Below are 12,558 nucleotides of genomic sequence, written 5' to 3'. Positions count from 1 at the left end.
AAAAAAAAAAAAAAAAAAGTCAGCACACTCGCAGGTGAAGGCCCGGAGAAAATGCAGTGGGGACAGGTGAGGTTTCAGGTAGGATGGAGCTGAGCTGCAGGTGAGGCGGCTGGGGATTTCAGCCTCTTGCTCTCTGGCAAAGAACTCCAGACACGTGAAATATAACTGAAGCTTTATTGGGAGTAGGGGAATGGGGGTGTGGTCAGTTGGGGCACCCAAAGACAACCATGTTCTCGGTGAAGGTGCCGAGGTCCTGGCATTGTTTCTGGTTCTCTTCATCTTGGCATTCGTCCTCCTCGGGCCAGTGCTCCACCCAGGTGTCCTTCCCGATGATGTAGCTGAGGCTGGAGGGAGGAATGGCAGGTCAGGAAGGGGCGTGGCGTGGGCGTGGTGCATGGGGGCGTGGCCATGCTGTGGGCGTGGCATGGGCGGGGCAGTCGGACGGTCGCGCGCACGCGCAGGGCGAGTACTCACTTGGGTTTCTCTCCCCAGAAATCGGAGGAGAGACCCCACATGAGGTAGTGTTTCTTCTCCTCCAGCTTCAGGGCTTCCCTGCACTTGATGGGGCTGATGAACGTGCGCTGTTGCCCAACCTGCACCTCATCCGAGCCTGGAGTGGAGGGGAGAGGGAAGAAACTGAGCCATGGGGAGGAAAGTCAGGGAGAAAGCCGCGGGAGGCAGGGTGCTGAACCTGACCTGACTTGATGATCTGCTCAATGGCCATGATGTACTCGTCAAAGTCATTGGACAGCTGGGCCTTGACCAGTCGGGTCTTGTACACTGTGGGGGAGAGGCGAACAGGGTGGGTGGTGGGCTGGGTTGACCATGAGGGGCACCCTGGTTTGCAGGTGCACCCGGGCACGTGGCTCTCTCCCCCAAGGGAAAGTTGCAGAATCACAGCCAGTCACACTATGGCCCACCCCTCATTACACACACAACCATAGAGGGTCACATGTCACCATCCACACACAGTTGTGCTCACAGACATGCACAGAGGTCACAGCCACCCACAAAGTATAACAGTAACATACTATTCATACTATGCAATGACAGCGACTCATGTGCACAAAATATTGCAGCCTCATGGCCACAGGCATAACCATGTACACAATCATAGCCACCGAAAACTACGGTCATCTACAGAACTTCAGGACCTCACACTCACTGCCATCCACAACCACAGCCTCACACAACCACGGCCACACACAACTACAACCTCACAGCCACCCACGCAATGATGCACACAACCACATCCACCTTTCCTTACATGGGCATACCCAGGCCACTCACAGCCATGGTTCCCCACACAATCACGGCCCCTCACAATACCTGCTCACACACACAACAGTCACCCACACCCACAGCCTGAAGCCACACCGTGACAACCACACCTACCACCCACCACACAGTTGGACACACACAGCCAAACACGTGTGACCCCGCCCATCACCCACTCACCATAGTCCACTCCTGGCTCACAGGCCTTGTCCAGCCGTTCTTCCAGGGTGACCTTGTCATCCAACTTTTGTATGAAGCAATTCTCTGCAAGGTGGGGGTGGAGACAGGGTCTAAGTCCCACTCCTTATCTGGGGCCTACTGCCCATGGGTGTGGCCAACCCTGGGAGCCTACCCCTCTTGGTATCCCCTGGGTATGACTTTGGGGGTCCCTGGTCATGGGATGGACGACCTGGGGAAGTGTGTCTTGCTCAGGTCCACCTGTTCCCGGCTCCAGGGGACTCACCCTCAGCACAGCGGCACAGTTCATCACGACAGAGCTTGTTCAGCTTTCCATCCTCCTTTTCCGGGTGGTAGAACCGGGTACAGCTTTCCGCTGCAGGCAGATGTGACGCGAAGATGAGAGGATAAGGGTCTCCCTCCCAAGACCATGCCTGGGAGGCCCAGATCCCCAATTCTCAGTCTTCAGACCTGGAGATGCTAGGTCTTCAACCTCAGATCCCTCAGACCCCGAGACCCCCTCTACTTTCTGATCTTTGGGATTCTCAGACCCTTGAGTCTCTTAGACTCTCAACTCACAGAAGGCTGGGACCCTCGGACCCCAAATTCATAGTTTCCTGGGACACTCAGACCTCCAACCCTCATATTCCTGGAATCCTTAGACCCTTATTTTGCAACTCACATATTCCCAGGACCCTGAGACTCCTGAACCCATCAGACCTCCAACTCTCAGATCCCTAGAACCAACTCATAGATCCTTGGGACCCTCAGACCCCTGGGACCTCCAGACTACTAATCCTCAAATCCCTGGACTCCTTAGACCTTCATTCTCAGATCCCCACAATTCATCTATACCTGGGACTCTCAGGCCCGTGGAACCATCAGACCCTAGGCCCTAGTTTGGCTGCTTACCCAGGTTGTAATAGGCGTAGACCTTGACTGCACCAGGCTGGATAAGCTCTACATTAAAATATTGGTGAACTTTGAAAGCTATACAGTCATCCTCAGAGTGTGAGACCTGAGGGGGAAGGAGGAGCTTAGTCAGCGGGGTGATGTGGGAGGGAGTCCAGCATTGGGTCTTGGGAGCTGAGGCAGTGGTGGAGAAACTGAAGGATAGAGGAGGAGTGGAGGAAGTGGCGAAGATGAATGAACAATTCGGCAAATCCATTTACTCTTCTTCCTACACTCACAGCGAGACTACATTTCTCAGCTCCTCTTTCAATTAGGTGTGGCCAGGCGGCTGAACTCTAGCCAACAAATTGCTATCTATACCCATAAAAAAAACCCATACACAATCTTATTTTCATCTAGAATGAAGGAATCCTGCAGAGAACTACAAAGGATCTGAAGCATTGCAGAGTAACAGGATGGAAGGTGCTTGGATCCCTGAGTGACTACATGAAGCAGAGGGACCCTTCCTTACCTCCCATGCCAACTGGACTTCACATGAGTGAGAAATACAAGTCTGTTGTGTTAAGACCCTATATTCTTAGTGGTTTTGTTTTAGTAGCTATTGTTACCTAAGCTGACTAAAATGGGATTGAGGGGCCCTGTGGGTATCAGGAGTTAGCAGGGGGGACATGGGGATAGGAGAATGGGAAGAAATAGAGAAGGGAGAGGAGAAAGCCCAAATCATGGTTGAGATGAAAGAGTAAGAGGATGCCAGATGGAGAGAAAATAACAGAAGAGAGGGCAGGTGTGGTGGCTCATGTCTGGAATCCCAGCCTTTTGGGAGGCTGAGGCAGGAAGATTGCTTGAGGCCAGTAGTTTGAGACCAATTTGAACAACATATCAAGAACCCCATTTCTACAAAAAATAAAACAATCAGCTGGGTACTTACACAGAATATTTATGAAGAAACAAGAACAAAAATTCAGCTGGGACTAGGCACCAGGGGCTTATGCCTGTAATCTCAGCACTTTGGGAGGCAGAGGTGGGAGGATCACTTGAGCTCAGGAGTTTAAGACCAGCCTGGGCAGTATAGTGGGACCCCATATCTACAAACTTTTTTTTTTTAATTCACCAAGCATGGTGGCATGCACCTGTACTACTACTCAGGAGGCAGAGGCGGGAGGATTATGTAAGCCTGGGAGATCAAAGTTGCAGTAAAAAAAAAAAAAAAAAAAAAAAAGAAGCTGGGTACAAAAGCATAACATTTATTTAAAAAAAAATTAGCTAGGTGCAGTGTCGCAGGCCTGCAATCCCAGCAACTCAGGAGGCTGAGGCAGGAGGATCCCTTGAGCCCAGGAATTTGACTTTGCAGTGAGCCAGTATCAAGACACTGCACCCCAGCCTGGGTGACAGAGCGAGGCCCTGTCTCTTGAAAGAAAGAAAACAACGGAAGAGAAAAATAGATGCATAAAAAGAAACCAAGGTCAGGATTGGGCAAGGGAACAAGGCAAGACCTTTCTGTCTACAAAGAACTAAAAAAAAAAAAAAAAAAAAAAAAAAATCCAAAGAGGCTCTTTTTCATTGGTTAAGACTCTGATAAGAAGCTGGAGGAGGTCAATGGTCAGAAGATGAGATGTTTATAGAAGATGCTGGATTGACCCCCTTATTTTACAAGCTCCTTCCCCTGTCGCCCAGCAACACAGACCTTGTCTCCTCTAGCCTAGGGCTAGTGTGACCCAGAGACAAAAGCTGAAAGGAAAAGAGAAGACCAGCCAGATAGAGGTCAAAGTGCCCATGGAAGCCTCCCAGGGAAGGATGATGCAGTCTTACCTTGTCCAGGTAGATGATGAGGGTGTTCCTATCGGAGAAGGCTCTGTCCAGCTCATACTTGGCGATGTATCTGTCAACGCCGTCTGCCAGCTGGGGAAAGGTGGAGCCTGTGAAAAATCCCTCCTGGATCCCTCTCTCCCTGCAGCCTCTTCCATACCCCAGGCTCCTTTCCACTTCTCCCAGCTCCTGAGCCCTTCATACCTGCTTGAGGTCATCTGTGTCTGGAACAAAGCCAGTCATCATGGATATGTCCAGTATAGACATAGTGGCATCCTGGTCTCCCCGGTACCTGGATAGTGCAGAAAGAAGGGCATTGGGTCCCAAGATAGGGTCAGCCCCAACGGTCTGTTCCTGGACAAGGAGGTCCGGTCAGGCACTGAGGCCTCCGATTCCCCCACAATAGCACAGAGGGGCGTTACAGTTTTGAGGAAACATTTCCCCAAAGGAAATAAAAAGTAAGGTAATGTAATGGTCAAGGTGATTGATTAAGAGCTCAGACTCTGAACCCAACTGCAGGGATTCAAATTCCAGCTCAAAATAACATTGGATGCATGATTTGACCCCCTCCATGCTTCAGTTCTAGAAAACAAAAGCAAGAATACAGGCGGCCCTCACTTTGCATGATTCAGTTTAATAACACTAGTAGCCCAGTGACATGGTTCACTTTCAGTACCTTGGTATATTGATCATGAGTAGTTGCACATGGTATAAATTTTGTTGCTAACTCTTCAGTGTAGAAATCACTACGTAAATAAAAGATGAGCATCATAATTGAGGGCCAATTACTGTCACTCCTTTCAAAGTCCATCAGTGATTGGTCACTGAGCTTCTGCTCTTCAATTTATGTACAGACAGCAAACTGTGTAGTTGTGTTGCCTCCCTGTCTCCAGGTGGCTAACTCCCATGAGATTTTACAACAATGTATCACCAAAAGAGGGAACTGGCCAACAAAGATAAAAATGCAGCAAAGAAATGAAAAGTGATAATGCCAGAAGTGAACTTCAAAGAAGGCATAAGTGGAGTTATCGAAAAATAGCAGACTATGGGGATGTTGACCCTGCTGCCATTTGAGAGATAGGTGGCATAGAGGAACTCAGTGAAGGCAAACGTATTAGCATAAATAAGGAAGGTCACGGGGACAAAAAGGATGAAGATGTCCCAGAGGAAGGTTCGTTATAGAATAAAAAGTCACTTTAAGGGAACTCTTGGGGGAATTTTGTGACATGGAAAGCTCAAAGGATAAAATATTGGAAGCTGATCCAAACTTAGAAAGGAGCAAGACAATGTACCAAGGCATAGAAAAGATGTTTACTCCATGTTGTAAATTATACAAAGAGAAGAAAGCAAGCATTTTTTGAACTAAAGCACTCTCTGTAAGTGTCATACAAAAAAAAATACACCTTGCATCTCAATGTTCTGATGTTTTAAATTACAGTGTAGTCAAATACTCATCTTACTATGTCTTTCATTTTCCTGTATCTTTATAACTGGCAGTATGATAATTTTAAATGTTATAATAGAAACATTTAGGCTGGGCATAGTGGCTCATGCTTGTAATCCCAAAACCTTGGGAGGCCAAGGCAGAGGAATGCTCAAGGTCAGGAGTTCAAGACCAGCCTGGGCAACACAGTGAGGCCCCGCCTCTAGAAAGAATAAAAAATAAAAATTAGCCAGGTGTCATGGCACACGCTTGTAATCCCAGCTACTTGAGTGGCTGAGGAGGGAGGATCGCTTGAGCCAGGGAGTTTGAGGTTACAGTGAGCTATGATTGTGCCACTGCACTCTAGCCTGGCTGACAGAGCAAGACCCTATCTCTCTCAAAAGAAAACAAGAAAACTTTAAAGGTCATGGAATGATAGTGTACTTTTCTCCATTGATTGCTAAGACGCTTTGACAGTCTCAACTTACATGGTCATTGCTGTGGTCTCACATTGACACTCAAAGCAAGGACTGTCTGTGTTCTCTACCTTATGGTGGATACGTAGAACAGTATCAGATACACAGTGTACTTGGAAAGTATTGAATATCATGGATATTATTTGCAAGAATTCTTGCTAGAGATAGAGGGATGGCCAAGATGAACCCCGGTGACCTAGCTTCTTACCTGGTACAGATCTCAAGGATCATAGTGTTCTTGGCATCCTGAGGCCTCTTTTCTAGAAACACAGAAGACAGAAAGATGGGAAAGGGTATACCTGTGTGTTGATTCAGGAGGGGGGAAGAAATTAGAAGAGGGGTAGGAGGAAGGTGACAGATAAGGCCTTGATTCCTTTTACCTGTTTCCGGTGCTGGTTTTATGGTGACCTTGAGGTCGAATTTATTACAGGTGAGTTGATCTTTGGCCTTAGCATGGTACATTGTCACCACCTGGTAAGATGGGAGAGGAGACATAATGTCAGGCCACAGGACTAGGAATACTGAGGACAAGAGGAGATGGTCCCTCTGGGGCAGAGGGGCGTGGGCCAGGCAGGTGTGGGTTTCTGTTCCTTACCGACAAGGTGCCTTGGCCTTTTCCTTCAGCTGTGACTGTGAAACCCTCATTTTTCTTGGTCTGCAGAGTGAAAAGAGAGATGACAGCATGTTGGGAATTAAGCCTTCTACTGCCTATGATGGTCACCTCCCCTCCCTCTTGCTTCCCAGTAAATCCTGGCTGGTGTAGAGGGCGACAGCAAGAGTGAGGAGGGCTTGGCTGGGTGACTGTACCTCTTCTGATCGCAGGAGGCTGGCAGATTCCCAGTGGATACGGTGCGTGATCTTGGAGCTGCGACTGGGCAGTTGGAGGGACACATCCAGGTTCAGTTCCTTGTGGTCAGGGACATCCTTTTGGTATTGAGCCAAGGCTTGGAACACCATGAAGGTGGCCTAGAACCCACGAGAGAGAAAGATGGTGATCTGGGAGCCTGGGAAAGTGGCTAGAATCCAGTAGGGGATAAAGAAGTTTCAATCAGAGCTGGGACATCAAAAAGTTGCCTATAACCTACTAGCGAGTGCAGGAGTAATAATTGGAGGTTATTGAACTCTGAGGACATGTTCAGAACTCTCCAAGGGACAGAAACTTACACCAGGACTCGGAGATGCTGAGAACATGTCTAGAATCTACCAGAAAGTCCAGATGTGAGACTGAAGGTCTAGCAACCCTGAGGATGTGGTCTAGACCCATCAAGAGGATAGAGTCAGGCCAGGGGTTAGAGACACCAAGAATATGTCTAGAACCCACTCATGAAAAAGAGAATAAAACTGTAGCCAGAGGATACTGAGCATATAATCTACAACCCAAAAATGACACTGTAACACTGAGAACGTGATCGACAGACCACCAGAAAGAAAGGAGGTCAACTGGAGCCTGAAGTTGCTGAAGCCTGAAGTTACTGAAACCATGGCAGGGAACAGGGTTTGCATAATGCCCTAGGGTAACTGGGAACATAGTATAGAGCCCGCCAGTGGGACAATATGACGTTGGGAGTCTGGTAGACCTGGGAACATGGTCTAGAAACCACCAGCAAGACAGGGTAAGATTGTGAGATAGTAGAACTGGGAACCTGGTCTAGAGCCCACCAGGTGGAGAGAGAGGCTTAGACCTGAACCTGGGCCCTGAGAACATGATCTAGACACCTGGGGCAAGAAGAAGGCTCAACACACAGCTTGGAGAATCCAGAGTGTATTCTAGAACCTATAGATGGGTTTGCAACTAAGAAAACTAATTCTCAATTCCACTCCAATCACACTGGCTCGTGGGAAAGAAGAACTGCCTCGCGGGGCCTCAATGTATTCTCTAGGAGGCCAGTGGGAAGCAACAGGAGACAGGGATGCATGTGCCTGGGGGCTGTAGGCCACTTGCCTGGGTAGAGCCATAGCCACCACCGTAGTATCTCTGTTCATTGAGCCAACGCACGACGGGAGGCACGAAGTCAAAGTCTTTTAGCTGCAGTAGGGCCAAGAGGGCATAGGATGTGGCCTCCACATTGTAGAGCTGCTGACCAGGCTCCTCCCAGCGGTTCTTATCTGCAAAGAGGATACCCCATCCCCAGTGCTCACTGCTCTGTCCAGCCTGGGGATGGCTCAGAGAAAGCTCAGAAAGAGATGCATGCTACACTTCCTGGTGTTCGGGTGTCCTGGCTGACATTCAAGGCTCTCAGTTATTTGGTTCCTGCCTTGCCTCTCTCATTTCATCAACTCTCACTTCTCCCTTTGAAATGAATGCTGAATATGCATTTGTTGAATGAATGATGCAACAAACCTTCTTGTGTGGTTTACAGTAAGGACCTGCTAAACCTTAGAGCCATGCATACCAGCTCAGATCAGGGTTATGCATCCCAGCTTGATACCTTAGGACTATCCATCCCAGCTTGGCTTAGGGTCATCCATCCCAGCTCAGCTAAAAGCCATGCATCCCAGCTCAGTATCTCCTGCCCTAAGCTTCAGCCATGCATCTCCCTTCACCCCTCCAGGCCATCCCTCACCTTTGGCTTTGGTCAGAAATTTGTTGAGAAGAGGTCCCTTCAACCTGCCCATCTGGGCCAGGGCATAGGCAGCAATGGCCACAGTGTAGGATCTCTGTAGGTTCATGTAGTTGGCTTCAAGGAAGTCTCCTGCTTTAGTGATGCTGCCTGGCAGGCTCTGTGAGAAAGAGGATCAGATTCTGTGGTCACGTGGGCATTACTGTCACATTAGTAAGGATCATACGAGCGGCAGTTCCTGAGAATCAGGGATTTCTGTCCTTGGGATATATCTGTCTTAGATTTGTCCATTTTTGAGGATTTCCCAGATATTTCAGCCACCATGAGCTGCCTTGTTGCTGAATATCTATTATGTATCTGGAGAAATCCATGTACCCCATGGTGTGCTGGTAAATGTTTAACAACCAGCAGTGGGAGGGTTGACGGATCCTTGGTTTATAATGATTGACAATTTCTGTCGTGTACATACCCCCACCAGGACCAATTTCACGGTGTCAATGTGACATCACTGAACAAAGTGTTGGGGAGATATTCTCCAAATTGTTACTCATAAACTAGTATGGGCCAGATTTGGTACACCACTGTGAACACCTCATCCAGTCATTATCATCATAGCTCACACTTACTCTGTGTCATTCAGATAGCCACACATTTAATCTCATAAAACCTGTTGAGAATACGGAGCCCTGAGAGATGCAGTAATTTTGCAAAGACCACCTAAGAAGTAAGTGGCAGAGTTAGGATCCAAAGCCAGCCTTCTGGGGATGAAGGAAGACATGATGTGTACTGTTTCCTCCTTTCCATGGTGTAAATACTTCCATCACTGATTTCAAGCTACCAATATGGCATCATTGAATGTAGAGTTTGGAAGAGCTTTGCAGTAGCACAGTATTATATAGTATTTTCACTATACAGATCCAATACACATAAATAACCCCAAGAGTATAGATTATGGGAGTAAGGTATAAGAAGTGATGAGTTTGAGTGTTTCTAACCTTTGTGTTTAATAGAATTTATTTAACTGTAAGTTTTATAACTTAGGTTTTTTGTTTGTTTCGTTGGTTGGCTGGGTTTTGTTTTGTTTTGTTTTGTTTTGTTTTGTTTTGAGACGGAGTCTCGCTCTGGTCCAGGCTGAAATGCAGTGGGGCAATCTCGGCTCACTGCAACCTCTGCCTCCCGGGTTCAAGTGATTCTTGTGCCTTAGCCTCCTGCGTAGCTGGGATTACAGGCGCCCCCTCCACCACGCCCAGTTAATTTTTAGTAAAGAAGGGTTTTTGCCATGTTGGCCAGGCTGGTTTTGAACTCCTGACTTCCGGTGATCTGCAGGCCTTGGCCTCCCAAAGTGCTGGGATTACAGGCTCACTGTGCCCAGCCTAATACTTAGTTTTTAATAATGGTTGTATTTAATGACTAGCTTGAAAAATTTCTGTAAATTTAACTTCTTTTTTTTAAGATGGAGTCTTGCTCTGTTGCCCAGGCTGGAGTGTAGTGGTGTGATCTCGGCTCACTGCAACCTCTGCCTTCCTAGTTCAAGTGATTCTCCTGCCTCAGCCTCTTGAGTAGTTGGGATTACAGCATACTCTTGACCCCAGGAGTCCGGTTTCACAGCCTGTGCTATACTCTACTACAATGCTGCCATGCTGTAGCAGAAACAAATGTTTTTTCCCTGCCCACTTCCCTCTCTGACATCCATTCCTTTTGTAAGAACTTCTCCCTTCCATTCACGTGGCCACAGTGGAAGCAGCCATGTCTGCCCACTGAGACCTACTTCCTGTCCTTAGCTGATTGGTCCAGATGTAGTCATCTGACCCAGGCGGAGCCAATCAGAGTCCTTCCCTGGGAATATGGCGGCCCTAACCTTGATCTGATATTTTCTCTAATCATTGGCCAAGAACAGAATGAGGGAGATGGGAGAGAGGAGCAAAGCATCCTGGCAGAGTCCCTGAGGCCGTCTTCATCTCTGTATTTGATATCTTTGGACCCTGAACATAAATTCCCCATCAATTTTTGTATAATCTAGGTCACATGTGTGTTATATCTGGGACAACTCAGAGGCCTAAAAATACAGAGATCATTATTTATTATCCCCATTTTACAGATGCACATACTGAGTGAGGCTCAAGGGTGGAAGTGCCCGTGAGTCAGGATTTGAAGTCAGACTTGGCTGACCCCACAGTCCCCCACCCCCATGCTACTTTCTCTCTCTCTCTCTCTCTTTCTCTCTCTCTCAAGGCCTTGGTCCCTCTTGGGTGTTAGAGGCAACAGCCCCTGTGTTTGTTTTTCTCTTCACTGGCCCCTCCCCTCTATCTCTTTTCCTAAGAGGGGAGAAGCCACTCGTTAGGGGTATAATCCTCGGCTTCCCACTTTGAAAGCTAAAGGTTAAAAAACTCACTCAAAACCCCACGATCAGCTAGGCGCAGTGGCTCACGCCTGTAATCCCAGCACTTTGGGAGGCTGAGGCAGGTGGATCACTTTAGATCAAGAGTTTGGGACCAGCCCGGCCAACATGGTGAAACCCTGTCTCTAGTTACTAAAAATACAAAACTTAGGCCTGGTGCAGTGGCTCTTGCCTGTAATCCCAGCACTTTGGGATGCCAAGCCGGGCAGATCACCTGAGGTCAGGAGTTCGAGACGAGCCTGTCCAACATGGTGAAACCTCATGTCTACTAAAAAGACAAAAAATAGCCAGGCATGGTGGTGGGTGCCTGTCATTCCAGCTGCTCTGGAGACTGAAGCAGGACAGTCCCTTGAACCCGGGAGGCGAAGGGTGCAGGAGCCGAGATCATGCCACTGCATGGCAGCCTGGGTGACAGAGACTCCATCACAACAAAACAAAACAAAACAAACACAATAAAGCCAACAAAGGCATTCCAGACTCTCAGGGGCCCATCTTTCCAAGCTTCTCTGCTTCAGAATCAAAACCAGAGGAAAAAGAGACAGTGATGAGCCAACAGTTTTCACCGTTTCCTGTTTGGAGCCATGGATCCCTTTGAAAATCACCTGAAAGATCCTCTGGACTAAGGAAACAGTCTCAGCTCTGTATCCCAAGTTTTCTTTAAAGAAGCAGCAAGGATGCAACTGTACTGATCCCGTAGCAATGAAAGCACTTTTGGAAATGGGCGGAAAACCCTCTGAAAATGGTAAAGCAGACAGAAAGAATCCCCACCTTTGATCTCTTTGTGCCTCAGTTCTCTCATCTGCAAACTGGGGATAATAAGAGTAACCTACCTTTCAGGCTGCTAAAAGGATTATGAGACTTAACATGTGAAACTATTAGAGGGGTCTGTATTAGATGAGTTAAGTGCTCAATACATGTTAGGTATTAACATGGCTGCAGTGATGGCTGTTATTGCACTGGGAGAACTGCAAATTCCCCGAAGGCAACCTCTCATTCTCCAAGGTGGCTGTGCTCTGCATAGGGTAAGGTAGGGTTAGGGTGGGAAGATGGGGGGCACTTACGTTGACCTGCTCCTCGCAAATCTCTTTAGCCTCTTGTAGCGAGATGAGAACAAAGGCCGTGAGGGCCATGTCTTTCTCGTTGGTGTTCCGGAATCCACCCTGGATGGAGAGCAGAAAGCAGGGATGGGGTCACCGGTATGTCCACACATGCCAGTCTTCCCCACTGCAGATTCAGAATCAGGGGGTCTGGGCAGGGCTGAGTGTCTTCTAGGTGTCACCCCACTACCCCACGAAGGTCAGACTTCTTAGTATTAATTCATGCAATCATTTATCCTTCTGCAAGTGTCAATGAAGGGCCTCTGTGCTGGCACAATGGGTCCAGTGGTTTGATCCAATGTAAAACCAGACATAGGCTGTAGCCCTCACAGAGCATTTCTCTAGTAGGGAAGATGGATATAGTCCACCCAGATCCTCAGGATACACACACACACACACACACACACACACACACACACACACACACACA

The 12,558-nt window shown here is 48.1% G+C and overlaps 1 protein-coding gene across 1 annotated transcript in view; it reads right to left on the bottom strand.

The window, feature by feature from the left end:
* Positions 1 to 155: 155 nt before the first annotated feature.
* Positions 156 to 12,558, bottom strand: part of C3 (complement C3) — a 45,153-nt gene continuing 32,750 nt past the window's right edge. The window contains exons 24-38 of the mRNA XM_026455618.1: positions 12,093 to 12,191; positions 8,637 to 8,793; positions 8,015 to 8,178; positions 6,880 to 7,038; positions 6,668 to 6,727; positions 6,453 to 6,543; positions 6,281 to 6,332; positions 4,378 to 4,465; positions 4,177 to 4,266; positions 2,368 to 2,473; positions 1,742 to 1,831; positions 1,459 to 1,542; positions 697 to 780; positions 475 to 610; positions 156 to 344 (exon numbers count right to left, since the gene is read on the bottom strand). Of these exons, the coding sequence (XP_026311403.1) occupies positions 203 to 344; positions 475 to 610; positions 697 to 780; positions 1,459 to 1,542; positions 1,742 to 1,831; positions 2,368 to 2,473; positions 4,177 to 4,266; positions 4,378 to 4,465; positions 6,281 to 6,332; positions 6,453 to 6,543; positions 6,668 to 6,727; positions 6,880 to 7,038; positions 8,015 to 8,178; positions 8,637 to 8,793; positions 12,093 to 12,191 (1,602 nt within the window). The 3' untranslated portion in view covers positions 156 to 202. The remainder of the gene's footprint in view (positions 345 to 474; positions 611 to 696; positions 781 to 1,458; positions 1,543 to 1,741; positions 1,832 to 2,367; positions 2,474 to 4,176; positions 4,267 to 4,377; positions 4,466 to 6,280; positions 6,333 to 6,452; positions 6,544 to 6,667; positions 6,728 to 6,879; positions 7,039 to 8,014; positions 8,179 to 8,636; positions 8,794 to 12,092; positions 12,192 to 12,558) is intronic.

This window comes from Piliocolobus tephrosceles, chromosome 21 (genome assembly GCF_002776525.5).
Source record: "Piliocolobus tephrosceles isolate RC106 chromosome 21, ASM277652v3, whole genome shotgun sequence".
Classification (NCBI taxonomy): domain Eukaryota; kingdom Metazoa; phylum Chordata; class Mammalia; order Primates; family Cercopithecidae; genus Piliocolobus; species Piliocolobus tephrosceles.
This window is presented reverse-complemented; position numbering and strand designations above follow the sequence as displayed.